Source organism: Dasypus novemcinctus, chromosome 2 (assembly GCF_030445035.2).
Source record: "Dasypus novemcinctus isolate mDasNov1 chromosome 2, mDasNov1.1.hap2, whole genome shotgun sequence".
In the NCBI taxonomy this organism is placed as follows: Eukaryota; Metazoa; Chordata; class Mammalia; order Cingulata; family Dasypodidae; genus Dasypus; species Dasypus novemcinctus.
In genome coordinates, this window is record NC_080674.1 from 6,519,019 (window position 1) to 6,537,003 (window position 17,985).

At 48.1% G+C, this 17,985-nt stretch overlaps 1 protein-coding gene and 2 long non-coding RNA genes across 15 annotated transcripts in view; 2 read left to right on the forward strand and 1 right to left on the reverse strand.

Moving 5' to 3' along the window:
* The window catches only part of LOC139436277 (uncharacterized), a 107,425-nt gene that overhangs the window by 30,032 nt on the left and 59,408 nt on the right, over positions 1-17,985 (forward strand). The gene's annotated exons all lie outside the window — the stretch shown is intronic.
* On the forward strand, positions 486-2,762 carry LOC139436281 (uncharacterized). The gene is made up of 2 exons (XR_011645435.1): positions 486-773; positions 1,431-2,762. It is a non-coding gene; the product is annotated as an uncharacterized lncRNA (long non-coding RNA).
* The window catches only part of LOC101436739 (uncharacterized), a 40,315-nt gene continuing 32,339 nt past the window's right edge, over positions 10,010-17,985 (reverse strand). For 12 of the 13 annotated variants that reach the window (XM_071207395.1, XM_071207396.1, XM_071207418.1 and 9 more), the window contains 8 exons: positions 17,608-17,774; positions 16,974-17,196; positions 15,317-15,516; positions 14,684-14,906; positions 13,028-13,227; positions 12,395-12,617; positions 10,838-10,938; positions 10,010-10,451 (listed from right to left, as the gene is read on the reverse strand). In XM_071207395.1, coding sequence (XP_071063496.1) covers positions 10,027-10,451; positions 10,838-10,938; positions 12,395-12,617; positions 13,028-13,227; positions 14,684-14,906; positions 15,317-15,516; positions 16,974-17,196; positions 17,608-17,774 — 1,762 coding nt within the window. In that variant the 3' untranslated portion in view covers positions 10,010-10,026. The remainder of the gene's footprint in view (positions 10,452-10,837; positions 10,939-12,394; positions 12,618-13,027; positions 13,228-14,683; positions 14,907-15,316; positions 15,517-16,973; positions 17,197-17,607; positions 17,775-17,985) is intronic. The other variant, XM_071207423.1, reaches the window with a different exon arrangement.

A 17,985-nucleotide genomic window follows, 5' to 3' on the forward strand; every position in this document is an offset into this window, starting at 1 on the left:
CCAGCTTTGGACGAGGGGTTGGTCCCGCTTGGGACGAGGGGTCAGTCCCACTTGGGATGAGGGGTCGGTCCGGCAGCAGACGAGGGGTCGGTCTCACAGGGGTTGCGCAGTTCGGCTGACGGGGTCGCCCGGCGAAGCCGGCGATGAAGAGGTCGCCCAGAGAAGCAGGCGATGAACTGGGGACAAGGGAGGCCAGGCCCTTGTCGGGGGCTCTCAGGACTGGAGGGCGCACGGCAGAAGAACTACCGCGGAGACAAGGTAAACATGCAAGTCCACTTTATTGAGGGAGAGGCAACAGTTTTATAGGGGCTGGGGAAGGCTGATTGGTCAAAGCCATGCCCTGTTCTGATTGGTTGCTGGTGAAAGGTCAGTGGGAGGTACTGGACGGGGGAGGGGTGGTGATTAGGGATTGGCTGTCGCTGTTGCTGGGGGAAGGGGCAGGGTTTAGGGATTGGTGGCTGCTGTTGCTGGGGTGGAGGGCAGACTTGAGTTTCCCGCCCACGCCTGGCTGTTGCTGCTGTTGGGGGGGGGGGGGAGGGCAGACTGGATTTTTCCGCCCACGCCTGGCTGTTGCTGCTGCCGGGGGAGGGGAAAAGGGCAGACTGGAATTTTCCACCCTGCGCCTGCGCAGGGAGAAAGAAGAAGAAGGGTGCCGCCCCACAGGCATCGTGTGGCGCCATCCGGGAGGAGGGGCGGCCGCGGAAGCATGGCTGCCGAGAAGGGGAGACCCGAGGGCACTCTGCACCCATGCCAAGCTCCCTTCAGGGGTGGCGGTGAGTCCGACCAGCCACCCTATTATGGGGGCAGCAGCTTGGCCTGCCGCGGCTGCTCCCCCACCAGGCCAGCAAACCACACTTCAGCGCGAGGGGTGACCGCAAGAAACTGCACAACTTTCTATATGACCAGTGGGTCAAGGAAGAAATCACCATGAAAATGACAACACATTTTGAGCTTATGAAATTTCCCCGGTACCCTAGAGAATTGATTGTACATGTCCACAAAATGAGTTGTGTAGGAGCTTTATTTACATAGGTAACCTATAGTTAAAAACAACTCAGATATCCATCAGTAGGACAATGGATAAGTAAATAAAACATGGTTTATATATATAATATATATTCTTGGAAACATATAAGGTGAGCAAGAGCCAGTTTTGGAAGGTCCTAAAGCACTTATTAGGGGTTTGGGCTTCCCCCGGGAACACTGGGGAGACTGAGGCATTAGAAGTGTGGAAGTGTGGGCAGCTTAGCATCAGAGTGGCCCCAGACTTGGGGACCTGAGTGGGGATGGGGCAGGGGTACACAGCTGAGGCTGGTAGGCCTTTGGGGAGTCAAAGGTATTGCTTAGTCACTTCCAGAGGATCTGGGAAACATTTCTGTTTCTTAAACACTGGTACTGGTACTAAACACTGGTACTGTTTTCTTTTCCAGAGATGCTAAGAATATGGCCAAGGATGTAAATTCTGAAGGAAATAAGGCATAATCTTCAGATTTTATAAGGCTTTGTGGGTGTTCATTATACTTTAATCTTGTATATTTCATGTATTTTATAAGAGAAACCAATCAAAGAAAACAGTGAGACAGAAAACCATACCGTGCAAGTACTCTGACATACGTAATTATGTACCTGTTGTATCTATCAAGCAAAATAGAAATAAGGTGAAAGCCTTAAAAGGGACAAAGAACAGTGGTCTTTATTGATAGGTATAAAAAGCTTAACAATCAAAAACTTGCATGCACCTACCAGTATTTCTTAAGACTTCCAAACTGATAGACCCAAAAGGAGAAAGTGACAAATCTTTAACCATAATGGGTTGTTGGGATCTGATCCAGGCCAAGTCGTTATCCACAATTGTTCTTTCTCTTGGACACTGGTAGATTCCGAGTTTTAGGTAGATATTGGTCTGCTGTTTCCCCACAGTTTTTAATGGTGAAAATAAATCTCTGTCCATATTCTGCCGTACATACAGATATTTATTAAAAATTTGTTATTAGCAGTCAGGTACAAAATATTGCCCATAGCCTGTTCTGTAAGCTTGATGAAGCCAAGCCCTGTCTTTTGAGGTGGGGCAGCCGCCTCTTGCTGGCTCCCCGAGGTGGTTGTGATGGGTCCCAGGCTGATACTCTTCCTGCCCAGTGGTGGGCACCATGCTCTTTTAGCGCTAGGCCTCTGGCACCCCTTAGGGGTGCATGTTGGGGGGGAGTGATGGGTAGGGCGGGGCTCTAAATTGCTCCAGCCAATCTCAGAATCTTGGATGCTAGTACTCTAACTTCAGTTATTCTGACAAGCTGCTGCTGTCCCACTCTTTTCAGGAACATTCATAGTGCTTATTGGTGGAGGCTATTGTTGACTGGTGAAAAAATTAACAGAACAGCTTGAGGTTGCCATCTCTGGAAGATGGATTTTCTGAGTAGATGCTCACTGTACTTAGGGGGTTCCTTATTTTCTGTGTCATAGAAACATGGTGTGTGTGCTGAGGTATTCTAAGGTGAATTACACCCTAATACTGGGAGAGCAAAAGGCATCTTTAGTCATAAAGTGTCAGAAAAAATCAGAGGAAAGATGAGAATTTGCATTTCACAGTGAGCGAACTTGCTGTACCCAACAAATGGGGCAACCACATTGATTTCACATTGCCTTATTTTATGCAATTTACTAAGTAGTTATGACCTAGATCATAATTAACTCAAAATATTTCAAACTGGTTTCAAGTTATCTTTAAATAATGAAAGATGCAAATAAAAACCGTTTTTTATTTGCCATTTGTGACTCCACTTATTCTTTTGTGTAAATACCAATTGCCATTTGGTGTAATTTTTTAAAATTAAATAATTTATTTATTTTTAATGTTACATTAAAAATATGAGTCTCCATACACCCCCCAGACCCTCACCCCACTCCTCCCATAACCACAACCTCCTCCATCATCATGGAACCTTCATTTCACTTGGTGAATACATTTCTGAGCACTGCTGCACCACGTGGTCAGTGGTCCACATTATAGTTTACACTCTCCCCTAGTCCACCCAATGGGCCATGGGAAGACATACAATGTACAGAAACTGTCCCTGCAGTACCACCCAGGACACCTCCAAGTCCTGAAAATGCTCCCACATCACATCTCTTCTTCCCATTCCCACCCTCAGTACTACCATGGCCACTTTCTCCATCTCAGTGCTACATTTACTTCCATTACTAATCACATTAGTTCCAGAACAGAGTATCAGTAAGTTCACTCTAATCTATATTCTACTCCATTCTTTGGACCCTGGGATGGTTACATTCAGTCCACCTCTATATTGAGAGGGTGCTTCGATTCCACTAAGATGATGGATGCAATTCTCCTGTTTGCAGTTGTAAGCACTCTTGGCTCCCTGGTGTGGTGGTTGACCTTCTTCACCTCCCTGTTAGCTGGCTGGGGTAAGTCCAATAAACCAGAGGGTAGGAGTTGGAAGACCGTTGAGGCTCCGGCCCTGCCTATCACATTTGTTTGGTGTAATTTTTATTCTCCTTGAGGAACTTTTAAGACATCTTATAGTACAGGTCTACTGGCAAATAAATAGAACTTATTTTCCCTTTATTTTATTTTTTTTCCTTATTTTCTTTTAAATGTTCCATTCAAAAAATATGAGGTCCCTATATACCCCCCACCCCACCCATGCCACCCCTCCCACATTAGCAAACACTTCCATCATTGTGGCACATCCACTGCACCTGGCAAGTACATTCTGGTGAACCACTGTTAAAGATATTTTTGCTGGGTATAGATCTCACATTTCTGGCTTTGTATTTTTTCAAACTTTTTAAAACTGTCCTTCCATTGTCTTCTGGCTTGCATAGTTTCTGATGAGGTATTCAAAATAATTTTCTCTTTTCCGCATACATAATACGTACGTCTTTCTCCTCTGGTTACTTCCAGACCCTTAAAAATTATCACAGATTTCCATTATTTGAATGTAATGTGTGCTGTTACAATTTTATTTTTTATATACTGTTCTGGGAGTGTTGAGCTCTGTGGATCTATGTCTTTAGAGTGCTCAAGAAATATGAAATTGTTGGCCAGAATATATTTTCTCTGCCTGTCAAATACATTCTTCTTGAAGTTTGTTTTCCATATTAAGTATCTTAATGTTGTGTTCACGGAGGCTCCAATGATTTTTTCCATCTTTTTTTGCCTGTGTGATCTTGAGTTTGAATATTTTCTACTTTTCCATCTTTGATTACTATTTCCTCTTGTGCAGTATCTGATCTGATGTTTCTCCCAATCAATACCTTTTTATTTCAGATCCTAATATGTTAAAGTTCAATTTCTTTCTATTTTTTAATCCTTCAGTTTCTCCAATTGTTTTGTTCATCTTTTCATTTAATTCTTTGGGTATACTTACAACAGCACGTTTACAGTCTTTGCTAAATTCATCATCTTTGAATTTTCTGTGACTTTCTATTCACAACTTTCTCCTAGTCATGGCTAATAGATTTTAGTGTTCTTCATATGTCCAATAATATTTAATTGGATATGGACTCTGCCAATATTATGTCCTCAGATGCTCAGAGTTTGTTGTCTTGCTTTTAAGCATATTGTGCATACCCACAGTCACATGAGACAATTTTACAAAATCTTTGAATATTCACAGATATCCTCTGTGAGTTCTCTTTTCCCAGATATGCATGACTAATACCGGGCCTTTTATTGTAGTGATGTTTATAGAATGTAAACATCCTATTTTAACAACTTTCAAGTGTATAATTCAGTGACATTAATTGCATTCACACTGAGGTCATACCATCACCACATTCACATTGGACCTTTCAGCATACCAAAAGAAAATCTGAACTTAATAAGCCACGATTCTCTATTCTGGTACCACTCATGATCCTGGTAACCTGTAGTCTATTTTCTATCTCCATCCGTTTCCTTTATTTGGGTATTTCCTCTAAGTGGTAGCCTAAATATCCTTGCATTGTCTTATTCCACTCAAGATGTTGTCTTCAAGGTTCATTCATGTTGTGGAATGTATCACAACTTTATCTCTTATTGACTGGATAATATTCCATTGTATGCATGAAGCACATTTTTTCTATCCTTTCATCTGTTTGATGGTCACTTAGATTCCTCTCTGACTATTGAGAAATGTTGCTGTGAACAATGATGTATAAATATCTACTTGAGTCCTTGCTTTCGATTTTTGGGAATCTACACGTAGAAGTGGGAATGTTGGTTCATATGTTAATTCTATACATGACTTTCTGGAGTCCCAGGGGATTAATTTTCAAGAGGCTGCGCATGACTAGCAACAAAGTGTGAGGGTTTGAGTTTCTCCAAATCTCTGCTAACGCTTATTTGCCATGTGCCTGTTGAGCCCTGAATCTCAGCAGAGTTGGCCACATCTACTCTCCAGCTCATGGGACTCATGCAGTACAACTAACAAGAAGATCGTGATGGACAGTACCCATCCCATGCATTTTTAAAAGTAGGAGCCATCTAGTGAGAGTGAGAGGGGGCCTCACAGTGGCTGTGAGTGGCATTTCCCTAATGACGATCTCTATTGAGCATCTATTCATGTGCTTCTTTGAAAGCTTTCAGTGGAGAAATGACTATTTAAGATGTTTTCCCATTTTAAATTGTATTTTTCAATATTTTCTTGTATAGATGAATGTATTATTTATGTATTCCTGATATTAATCACCTTTCAGGTTTAATATCTCCCATTCTTTAAGAAGCCTTGTCAGTTTCCTGATAATGTCCTTTGATTTTAAAAAGTTGTTTTTAATTCTGGCAAAGTCCATTTTATCTGTTTTTCCTTTTTGGTGTTGTTCCTTTGGGTGTCATGTCTGTGAAATGACTGCCAAGTCCAGGGTCATGAAGGATTTCCTTATGTGTCCTGGCGACTAACCCTGGATGACCCTGCCCTGGGGAAGGCTGGTCTTGCCAATTGTGTGGAAGCTGCCCAGGAGGTCCTGGGATCACATCTGGCATTGATGCTCAGAGCTCATCCCAGATGGAGGTTCTATTGCTGGAGAGCAAAACCACAAGTGGGCATGGTCAGGTGGCAGTTCAATCATTAAATTCCTATCCCTTTTGACAGACCAGTGAGGGATAATAGAGAGGCAGTAAGAGATGATTGCTTTATACCTAAACAGGTAGCAGACACTTTATTAACACATTTCTTTGAAAATTTTGAAAATGAGCACTTCTCATTTCAATAGAATTACTATTGTTGGTTACAAATTTATTTAAAGCTCTGCTCAATTGAAGTCCTGTATAATCAGAACCATAGCTGAGGTAGAAAAGGTGGATTTTTCTGCTTCTTGCCCATGTCCAGTCTGCTCATTCAGTCACTGACTGTGGGGACCCATAGATCTGGGGCTCCTCACCAAGGTGGACTTTAAGGTCCCATAAAATGGTAGGATTGGATTAATTATCGATGATTATATATTCCATGGGGACCACTATCCTCTACCCCATGTTCCTCAGCTGTTATTCCTTCCTGATGAGAGGCCGAGGTTGGGAAATTGGACCAGGCCATCCCAACCTGAGTGTTCCATCAGTTGCCAGGTATTAACACATGTCATGTTTAAACATAACGAGGTCAGACAGCAGCACATAAGTACCTTAAGACTTCTCTAGGACCCTGGAGATCCCACAGGGCACACTTTCACTGGCCTCTGGCCCCCACCCTCTCTCCGGAGACCTTCTGCCTGGGTACTCAGGAGGATTAGCTCCCACTTGTCCTGGCCTTCGGACTCTCCTGGCCTATTGCCCTTGACCTGGTCCTCTCATTACTGGAACTGAGCTTTCCATCCCTGTTAGCTGGATTACCCAGTGCACATTCCAGGCAATGGGCCTGAAACCCCTTTGAGTTCAGGTGCTTGCTTTTCCCTTTTGCTGAACAGAAACTCTCTGCAACAACCCCTCTTGCCCACACACACTTCCATAGTATCTCTCTCCCATCCTGAACTATACATTCTGCTGGAAAGACCATCTACCAGCCATTTTCCAAGCTGTGGATCCTGACCCTGCTCTGGACCATATTCCTCACTGTTCCCAACAATGCAGATGCTTAGCTATGTGGGACAGCCTCCCTTCCCTCCAGCATGCGTGCTGTCCCAGGAGAGAACATTCGATGCTGACTTAAGAAGGACATTGCTATAAAACATTTTTATTGGAAGTTGTGAAGGTTTCTACCCATCCTTGTGCTTGCTTGGATGTGTGGAGCTGACCCTGCTGTTGGACTAGTGCATCCATCTCCATCACAGATTCCATCTTTTTTTCTTCCATTTCCCCTTGGAAAGTTGCTTTCCTAAAGGACCATCCACTGTACATTAGGCACAAGTTTAGCCAACACGAGGGTGGACTTGGGTATGAACTCATTCACTGAGATGACCCCTCAGGGACTGTTCATTGTCCTATAATGGCCTTGCCAGTGGGCAGCTCCCATAATTCTGGGACTCTTGTGAAAGCTTTGCACAGAATCCCACATGTACGTACCTCATTTGATTTGATGAAGTCTGATGAAAATTAAGAGGTCCTCTTCTAAGCTCCCAGTCTTAAATGTGGTTAAAATCCATCCTTGATTCCCTGCCCCAGCCTTCCTTGAAGACACTTCACATACTCTTGTCCATCAGCTGGAAAGGTTTTTTTGTGTTTTTTTAAAAGAGACACAGACCACTGGTGCCACCAGGAATGCAAGCGGACACATAGGAACACACAGCAAATGGACACAGAGAGCAGACAACAGTGGGGGGTAGTAAGGGAGAGAAATAAGTAAAATAAATCTTAAAGAGAAATACATTAGAGACACACAGCCAAGTTGAAGTGCTTGAAGATAGAATTAGCAATTTCAGGGACAGAACAAATGGAACTGCAAAAGACAGGAGAACAGAAAGGGACAAGAATAGAAAAAATGAAACAGGGTCTCAGGGAGTTGAATGACAATGCAAAACACACAAACATGTAAGTTATCCATGTCCCAGAAGGAGAAGAGAATGGGAAAGGAGCAGAAATATCTGAAGAAATCATGACCAAAAGCTTCCCAACCCTTATGAATGACATAACTGTCAATATCCAAAATAACAGTGCCCCTTAAAAAAATAAATCCAAATGTACCTACTCCAAGACACCTACAATTCAGAATGACAAATATCTGAGATAAAGAGAATTCTGAAGGCAGCAAGAGAAAATGAAAGTATCACCTAGAAGGGAGTCTCAGTAAGATTAAATACCAAAGTTTCATCAGAAACCGTGGAAACGAGAAGAAAATGGTTTGAAATATTTAAGGTACTGGAAGAGAAAAACTGACAGCCAAGAAATCTGTATCAGGCAAAACTGTCCTTCAAAAATGAGGGTGAGTTTAAAGTCTTCACAGAGAAAGAAAAACTGAGAGACCACCTTACCAAAAGACCAGAATTACCAGAGATATTAAGAGAGTGCTGCAGCCTGGAAAAAAAAGAAAAGAGGATGAGAGAACAGACTTGAGAAGAGTATAGACATGAAGATTAGGAAGGGTACATTAAAGGTTCAAATAACAGGACATACTAAGAAGTGACAACAGAAAGCCAAAGACAAAATGAGCTTCAGGGGGAAAAGGATCTCTGGGGGCTCCCTTCCTTGCTCTATTCCTAGTCCCTAGAATAGTGCCAGGCAGGGGCTTTCAAAACAAACACTTGCTGAATGAAGCCACTGGATGTGGGAGCAGGTCTCCTCCCCACACATCCGGCACCACCCCAGAAAAGCAGCAGGAGAAGACAGAGCCAGCTTTGGAAAATGATGTTTTGGTTGCTATGTTTGCAGTGGCTTCTACACCACAGTGATATGTCCCCACAGGGCCCCTCCTCAGCCAGCACCCCAGCCTAAGTGGAATGTGGGAAAGCCCCCAGTGTCTGAGGATGTGATGTGAGAGACCTGGGCTAAAGAAGCTACACAGAAAACTTCAGGTGTCGAGTGCATCACCTTCAGCTCAGAGCTGGGCTATGCCCAAGATCCCTTCCCTGGGTGGTGCATTTCCTGCCCATGGCAGCCCAGCCCAGGGAGCAGGGTTTGGAGGCCTGGGTGTCACACCAAGGCACAATACTGTGTCCTCTTACCCACAGGCTTGTGGGCCCGGGGAGAAGCCAGAGACTCCCTGGAGGTCCCCACCCCAGCACTTTCCTTTCCACCCCACACGAAGCAACTGGAGTCACACATCGTAAAACACTAAATAAGGCCAGTGCCCTTTCCTTGCCCACACCTAAGAATCCCAGTTTCTTTGGGAGGCCTGGTGTCTTCCCCAAAGACTTAGAATCTCCCCCAGTAGGCTCCCTCTAGACCTATTCTCTAGGATAGGCAGCCCAGTGAGCACCGAACCAAATTGGGCTTTTCCTGCTGAAATCCTCACAAGGAACCAGGTCTCCACCTAAGTGATCCCCATGCTCCTAAATGCCCACCTGGCCTACTTAGTGGATGGAAATCAGGTGGGCAATTTTTAGGATGTCACAGGGATGATCGCCACCACAAGCATGATTATATGGACATATGTTGTCAACGATGCCATAGTCTCTCCTGAACAGACACTGCCAGAAGTGGAAAAGGTGTGTGGGATGAGCACTTGGAAGGAGCAGAAAATGGGAGGGCCCCAGCTACAAAGAGAAGACTAAGAAAAAAGGCAGCTTGCTATGCTCTGTGCCCTGGTTAGAGTACCAGTCCCTGTTCCACGACATTCCAGCTGATCTCATTACCTCCTTGAGCTGCAGTGTCCCTGCCTGTCAAATAATGAGAAAGGCTCCCTGACCAAGTTCAACTCTGGGCCAGGTCCTAAGATGCTCCACATCCTGAATGCAGCACCCAGGGCAAGGAGATACAAGGAGAGAAGCAGACCTGTGGAACTCGTCATGCAAATGAAGCCAAAAGGGGAGGGGATGTCAGGAGCCTGAGCTTCTAGTTTGGGGTGAAGATAGGTTCTGGACCACAAAGTGAGGATGGTTGCTCAACAATAAATGTACTTAGGACAACGATTTGCACACCACAACAGGGTAATAATGAATATTAATTTAATACATACCTAAAAAGAAAAAGTAAATATGACAATGAAAAATAAAGAACATAAGGGAAAATGTGATAACAAAGAATAAAATGACCTGCTCAGGAGGGGGGAAAGATGGCTCTTTTTCTTGAGCAGGCCCAAGATAGAGACATACGGCTAAGCCCTGGTCTTCCGGCAGGGATTTTTCCTGCTCCTTAGAGGGCTCTCCTGGGGACTGTGATGTGGGAGCCGGGAATGGTGCTGTATCCAGCTCAACCTCTGGCCATAATGGTATACATGCCAACATCTCAGATACAGACACGAAGTGAAAACTCAGGGTTGGAGTTCCACGAATGCACCATGATGCTTCTTCAAACTCCAAACCTAGTCTAACATCCGAAAATGGAAGCGGCTCCAGACCATCCTGTGCAGGTGCTGTAGCAGGAGCGGGAGCTAGGATAGACACAGACAATGGAGATGGCAGTGAGGTTTGAAGAGGAGAAGGGCTCTCCAGCACGACAGGATTTTGGTGTCATGTAGGAGCAGACAATAACTGCAAGCTATACAGATGTAAAAAACAGAAACCCACCACACTCAACCAAGGGAACTCTTCTATGTAATGAGAGAACTGATGGCCACTCTTGAGGTGCTTTTGCTCTTGGACAGCCCCAGATGAGGAAATCGTGCATACATTAAACACTAATGGCATCAGCTCAGGCTCACAGGAACTGACACACATAAATCTGGACCTCTGGATAGTACTCCATGGATTCCTTAAACTCAAGCTGGGGATGGGCAGGGGGGTAGCAGACCTGAAATTCAAGGAAATCATTTCATACCCATGAAAGTGTTCAGGCACTGGAGTATCAATGGGTCCAGGCACTGGGGAATCTTAGCACGAGGATGGCCCCCGAAGTTCTGGCACGGATGGTCGAAGGCACTGTGAGAGGAGAGTAGACCGCAGATCAGAGAGGCCTTCCCTTGCCAGCCACATTGCCTCTGAAGGGAACCGTGTGTGTGTTTCAGGAGAGTTGCTGTCTATGGCCCTGCCCATCCCATGTCCTGCAGCCAGTCCACAAACACTGTCAGACTGGGCAGTGGCTGACTGTCCCATAGCTGGGGACTCAGGGCTCTTGTCAGCCGTAGGAGGCTTAAGTGTGATATTTGAATGTATCTTGCCTACATCAGGGACCTAGATGCATTTCTGTCACTCTTCCCGGCCCCCCAACAGAGGAGAAAATAGTTCCCAGAAAGGCAGGGAAAAGCAGCGACTGCTTCAGTCAATGCACTGCACCAAAATCGAGCCGCTCTGAAATGCCTGGTGAATGGGGAACTGCTGCCCCCTTTTCCAGGTCCTAACTGTACCTCAGCCTGAGGCCGAGGGAGCAAGACCTGGCCTATTCAAGCAGGCCTCTGTGTGTCTCCTCCCTTTCCTACCATTTCTTTCTTACCAGGGGCACTGCCTTGTCCCACCTTGCCTAGACAGCTCAACTCCCTCACCAGACCATCCAGGCAGAGAGATTAGCAGTTTGCTCAACACTTCTTCTTCCCTAGGACCATGGATCCGGTGATTGCTATGGTTTAAGTGGGTTAGATGAAACCAAGCAGGGAAAATGTCACATCTTTGTGACACATGAGTAGACCCCTCTACCCCTCCACCTCTACAGGCACTGCACATTTCCGACTCAGCTGTGGAGTTTGGAGCCCTTTGTTCTGACCTATGGGCCACTCACATTGTTAAGGGGTGCCCAGTGTTTTCATCTCCTTGACAAACCAGGAGGACTTGCCCATACCCAGAGAGAGCCGTGACCATCGCACCAACTTGCTGTGGACCCCCATGCTCATGAGATCAAGTGTAGCTTCTGACGCCCTACGGGAGTGCATGCCCAGGAGGCAGACAATTTTTCTGCTTCATTCCTCCAGCGAAGCTAAATCTGACAATGTCCCTCCACATTTAGGTAGGCAGAATCTATTTGTCAGTTGTGCTCCACGATCACTTTTCCCCATGTCACAGTGGGTCTGGACAACCCTCTGAAAGCCCAGAGAACGCTGCTCTCCTAGGAATTCAGATGGGACCTCCGGGACGGATTTCTCAACATTCTTTCAACATGGGAAAGAGTCGTGTCCCTTCCGAGAGGGTGTTGAAGGCTGTGACAGACGCTCCCCAGCAGAGGGAAGAAAACAATCTGATAAGCCCCTGGGCCTCGGTCAGCCCATCAGACCTGGTTTCAACTATCCCTAGCTAATGTGCTTAGGTTCTGCATAGGAACCCGTGGCGTGTGTCCCCTCACTCCTACCACCTGACGGACGAGGAGAGATGCGAGAAGGGAGTTGACGGACCCAGTGAACAAGAAATGTGGAGTGAGTCATGGATGTGGAAGGGGCCTGGTTCTCACCCGGTGAGGAGCCTGTGCAGGACGAGTTGTGTGGGCCTCACGGTATGGTCGTGCATTCCAAGCCCAGAGGAGAATGGGAACTCCTCGCCCAGGTGGTCGGGCGCGAGGTTGTCCTCTGTGCAGGGGGCAGTGATGACAATCTGCTTCCAGAGGATGTCCTCCTCAGCTCCATCAGGATTGCCCTCCAAGGCTCGCAGAGCTCTGGCCAGGTAAAGGGCAGACCCTAGAAATAGCCATGGAGTAGGCAGTTAGCACCAAGATGGTGCCAAAGCCCCAGGGGCTCCGGCTCTATAGGTGCCGCTTTGCCCTCTGCGGTGTTTGGAGAAGGAGACACCACTGCCCATGGAGCAGGCCATAGAACGGACACTGGAATTTGAAGAGGACGAGGGTTCCCCACCCAGGTATCTTTCCCACGTGTCTTTTAAAGGCAGAAAATAGCCCCAATTCTATCAGATGCCAAAAACCTAAACCTCCCACATCCAAACCAGGAAACTTTCCGAAGTACTGGTTCACCTGATGCCTCATCGGAAGTCTCTCTTACTCCCGGACCATCCCAGCCCTGGAAATCCTGCCTGGGGTAACCTCCCATGCTGTCTGTTCAGGCTGACAGGCATCCACTCCATACGTCCTCACCTCCGGGCTCGGGCTCGGGCTCGCTGCATTCATGGCCCCCAAGTGGGGCATGGGCAGGACATGACTGCCATTTCAGTGTCACAGAAGTCATCTGCACATGCACGGACGACATGGGTCCCTGGAGCATCAGTGCATCCTGGAGATGGGGAAAGTTCCCACGAGGATGGCCCCCGAAGTTCTGGCACGGATGGTCGAAGGCACTGTGAGAGGAGAGTAGACCGCAGATCAGAGAGGCCTTCCCTTGCCAGCCACATTGCCTCTGAAGGGAACCGTGTGTGTGTTTCAGGAGAGTTGCTGTCTATGGCCCTGCCCATCCCATGTCCTGCAGCCAGTCCACAAACACTGTCAGACTGGGCAGTGGCTGACTGTCCCATAGCTGGGGACTCAGGGCTCTTGTCAGCCGTAGGAGGCTTAAGTGTGGTATTTGAATGTATCTTGCCTACATCAGGGACCTAGATGCATTTCTGTCACTCTTCCCGGCCCCCCAACAGAGGAGAAAATAGTTCCCAGAAAGGCAGGGAAAAGCAGCGACTGCTTCAGTCAATGCACTGCACCAAAATCGAGCCGCTCTGAAATGCCTGGTGAATGGGGAACTGCTGCCCCCTTTTCCAGGTCCTAACTGTACCTCAGCCTGAGGCCGAGGGAGCAAGACCTGGCCTATTCAAGCAGGCCTCTGTGTGTCTCCTCCCTTTCCTACCATTTCTTTCTTACCAGGGGCACTGCCTTGTCCCACCTTGCCTAGACAGCTCAACTCCCTCACCAGACCATCCAGGCAGAGAGATTAGCAGTTTGCTCAACACTTCTTCTTCCCTAGGACCATGGATCCGGTGATTGCTATGGTTTAAGTGGGTTAGATGAAACCAAGCAGGGAAAATGTCACATCTTTGTGACACATGAGTAGACCCCTCTACCCCTCCACCTCTACAGGCACTGCACATTTCCGACTCAGCTGTGGAGTTTGGAGCCCTTTGTTCTGACCTATGGGCCACTCACATTGTTAAGGGGTGCCCAGTGTTTTCATCTCCTTGACAAACCAGGAGGACTTGCCCATACCCAGAGAGAGCCGTGACCATCACACCAACTTGCTGTGGACCCCCATGCTCATGAGATCAAGTGTAGCTTCTGACGCCCTACGGGAGTGCATGCCCAGGAGGCAGACAATTTTTCTGCTTCATTCCTCCAGCGAAGCTAAATCTGACAATGTCCCTCCACATTTAGGTAGGCAGAATCTATTTGTCAGTTGTGCTCCACGATCACTTTTCCCCATGTCACAGTGGGTCTGGACAACCCTCTGAAAGCCCAGAGAACGCTGCTCTCCTAGGAATTCAGATGGGACCTCCGGGACGGATTTCTCAACATTCTTTCAACATGGGAAAGAGTCGTGTCCCTTCCGAGAGGGTGTTGAAGGCTGTGACAGACGCTCCCCAGCAGAGGGAAGAAAACAATCTGATAAGCCCCTGGGCCTCGGTCAGCCCATCAGACCTGGTTTCAACTATCCCTAGCTAATGTGCTTAGGTTCTGCATAGGAACCCGTGGTGTGTGTCCCCTCACTCCTACCACCTGACGGACGAGGAGAGATGCGAGAAGGGAGTTGACAGACCCAGTGAACAAGAAATGTGGAGTGAGTCATGGATGTGGAAGGGGCCTGGTTCTCACCCGGTGAGGAGCCTGTGCAGGACGAGTTGTGTGGGCCTCACGGTATGGTCGTGCATTCCAAGCCCAGAGGAGAATGGGAACTCCTCGCCCAGGTGGTCGGGCGCGAGGTTGTCCTCTGTGCAGGGGGCAGTGATGACAATCTGCTTCCAGAGGATGTCCTCCTCAGCTCCATCAGGATTGCCCTCCAAGGCTCGCAGAGCTCTGGCCAGGTAAAGGGCAGACCCTAGAAATAGCCATGGAGTAGGCAGTTAGCACCAAGATGGTGCCAAAGCCCCAGGGGCTCCGGCTCTATAGGTGCCGCTTTGCCCTCTGCGGTGTTTGGAGAAGGAGACACCACTGCCCATGGAGCAGGCCATAGAACGGACACTGGAATTTGAAGAGGACGAGGGTTCCCCACCCAGGTATCTTTCCCACGTGTCTTTTAAAGGCAGAAAATAGCCCCAATTCTATCAGATGCCAAAAACCTAAACCTCCCACATCCAAACCAGGAAACTTTCCGAAGTACTGGTTCACCTGATGCCTCATCGGAAGTCTCTCTTACTCCCGGACCATCCCAGCCCTGGAAATCCTGCCTGGGGTAACCTCCCATGCTGTCTGTTCAGGCTGACAGGCATCCACTCCATACGTCCTCACCTCCGGGCTCGGGCTCGGGCTCGCTGCATTCATGGCCCCCAAGTGGGGCATGGGCAGGACATGACTGCCATTTCAGTGTCACAGAAGTCATCTGCACATGCACGGACGACATGGGTCCCTGGAGCATCAGTGCATCCTGGAGATGGGGAAAGTTCCCACGAGGATGGCCCCCGAAGTTCTGGCACGGATGGTCGAAGGCACTGTGAGAGGAGAGTAGACCGCAGATCAGAGAGGCCTTCCCTTGCCAGCCACATTGCCTCTGAAGGGAACCGTGTGTGTGTTTCAGGAGAGTTGCTGTCTATGGCCCTGCCCATCCCATGTCCTGCAGCCAGTCCACAAACACTGTCAGACTGGGCAGTGGCTGACTGTCCCATAGCTGGGGACTCAGGGCTCTTGTCAGCCGTAGGAGGCTTAAGTGTGGTATTTGAATGTATCTTGCCTACATCAGGGACCTAGATGCATTTCTGTCACTCTTCCCGGCCCCCCAACAGAGGAGAAAATAGTTCCCAGAAAGGCAGGGAAAAGCAGCGACTGCTTCAGTCAATGCACTGCACCAAAATCGAGCCGCTCTGAAATGCCTGGTGAATGGGGAACTGCTGCCCCCTTTTCCAGGTCCTAACTGTACCTCAGCCTGAGGCCGAGGGAGCAAGACCTGGCCTATTCAAGCAGGCCTCTGTGTGTCTCCTCCCTTTCCTACCATTTCTTTCTTACCAGGGGCACTGCCTTGTCCCACCTTGCCTAGACAGCTCAACTCCCTCACCAGACCATCCAGGCAGAGAGATTAGCAGTTTGCTCAACACTTCTTCTTCCCTAGGACCATGGATCCGGTGATTGCTATGGTTTAAGTGGGTTAGATGAAACCAAGCAGGGAAAATGTCACATCTTTGTGACACATGAGTAGACCCCTCTACCCCTCCACCTCTACAGGCACTGCACATTTCCGACTCAGCTGTGGAGTTTGGAGCCCTTTTGTTCTGACCTATGGGCCACTCACATTGTTAAGGGGTGCCCAGTGTTTTCATCTCCTTGACAAACCAGGAGGACTTGCCCATACCCAGAGAGAGCCGTGACCATCACACCAACTTGCTGTGGACCCCCATGCTCATGAGATCAAGTGTAGCTTCTGACGCCCTACGGGAGTGCATGCCCAGGAGGCAGACAATTTTTCTGCTTCATTCCTCCAGCGAAGCTAAATCTGACAATGTCCCTCCACATTTAGGTAGGCAGAATCTATTTGTCAGTTGTGCTCCACGATCGCTTTTCCCCATGTCACAGTGGGTCTGGACAACCCTCTGAAAGCCCAGAGAACGCTGCTCTCCTAGGAATTCAGATGGGACCTCCGGGACGGATTTTTCAACATTCTTGCAACATGGGAAAGAGTCGTGTCCCTTCCGAGAGGGTGTTGAAGGCTGTGACAGACGCTCCCCAGCAGAGGGAAGAAAACAATCTGATAAGCCCCTGGGCCTCGGTCAGCCCATCAGACCTGGTTTCAACTATCCCTAGCTAATGTGCTTAGGTTCTGCATAGGAACCCGTGGTGTGTGTCCCCTCACTCCTACCACCTGACGGACGAGGAGAGATGCGAGAAGGGAGTTGACGGACCCAGTGAACAAGAAATGTGGAGTGAGTCATGGATGTGGAAGGGGCCTGGTTCTCACCCGGTGAGGAGCCTGTGCAGGACGAGTTGTGTGGGCCTCACGGTATGGTCGTGCATTCCAAGCCCAGAGGAGAATGGGAACTCCTCGCCCAGGTGGTCGGGCGCGAGGTTGTCCTCTGTGCAGGGAGCAGTGATGACAATCTGCCTCCAGATGATGTCTTCCTCGAGCCCATAATGATCGCTCTCAAAGGCTCTAAGCACTCTGGCCAGATGGAAGGTGGACCCTGGAAATAGCGATGGAATAGGCAGCTACCACAATCACGCTTCCAAAGCCTTATGGGGCTTGAGCTCTATAGGTGCTGCTTTTCCTTCTGCTGTGTTTGGAGGAAACACTACTGCCCATGGAGCGGTCCGTAGATTTGACACTGGAACTTTAAGGTTAGAAGTGTTCCCCACCCTGACATCCTTTCCAGTTGTCTTTTAGTAGGCAGAAAATAGCCACAATCCTTCCAGATGCAGTAAACCCATAGCAACCACAACTGAACCTGGAAAGTTCTGTGCATATTGGTGCACCTTATGTTGCTTCTGAGTTTCCTATTATTCCTTGACAACCCCATCCCTGGGACATCATTCCTGGGTTTTTCACCCATAGTGTGTGCTGAGGCTTACAGCTACCCACTTACAGACATCCTCACCTTCTAAGGTGGACTCTCTTGGTTGACGAAAGTGAGATCTATCCTGTGCAAGATGGGACCTCCGTTGAAGTGTGAAGCCCCTTATAGTCCCATGTATAGGGTCCAGCTGTTCCTTGGATGTAAGAACGTCCTGTGGCTGAGAAGTGTCCCCACTGGCATGGTCCACCCTTGTGTGGAATACAGAGCAGATGTCATTTTGAATGGTGTGTAGACAGCAGATCCGACAGGTTTTCCTATCATCCCATTTTCCCTCCCCAACGTATCCATGTGCGTGTTCAAGGAGGGCTCCTCTACACAACCTTGCCCATTTCCAGGCCCTGTACCTACTCCCCAATACTGTTATACCTGGCAAAGGCTGTTTGTCCCCTAGCTGCAGAC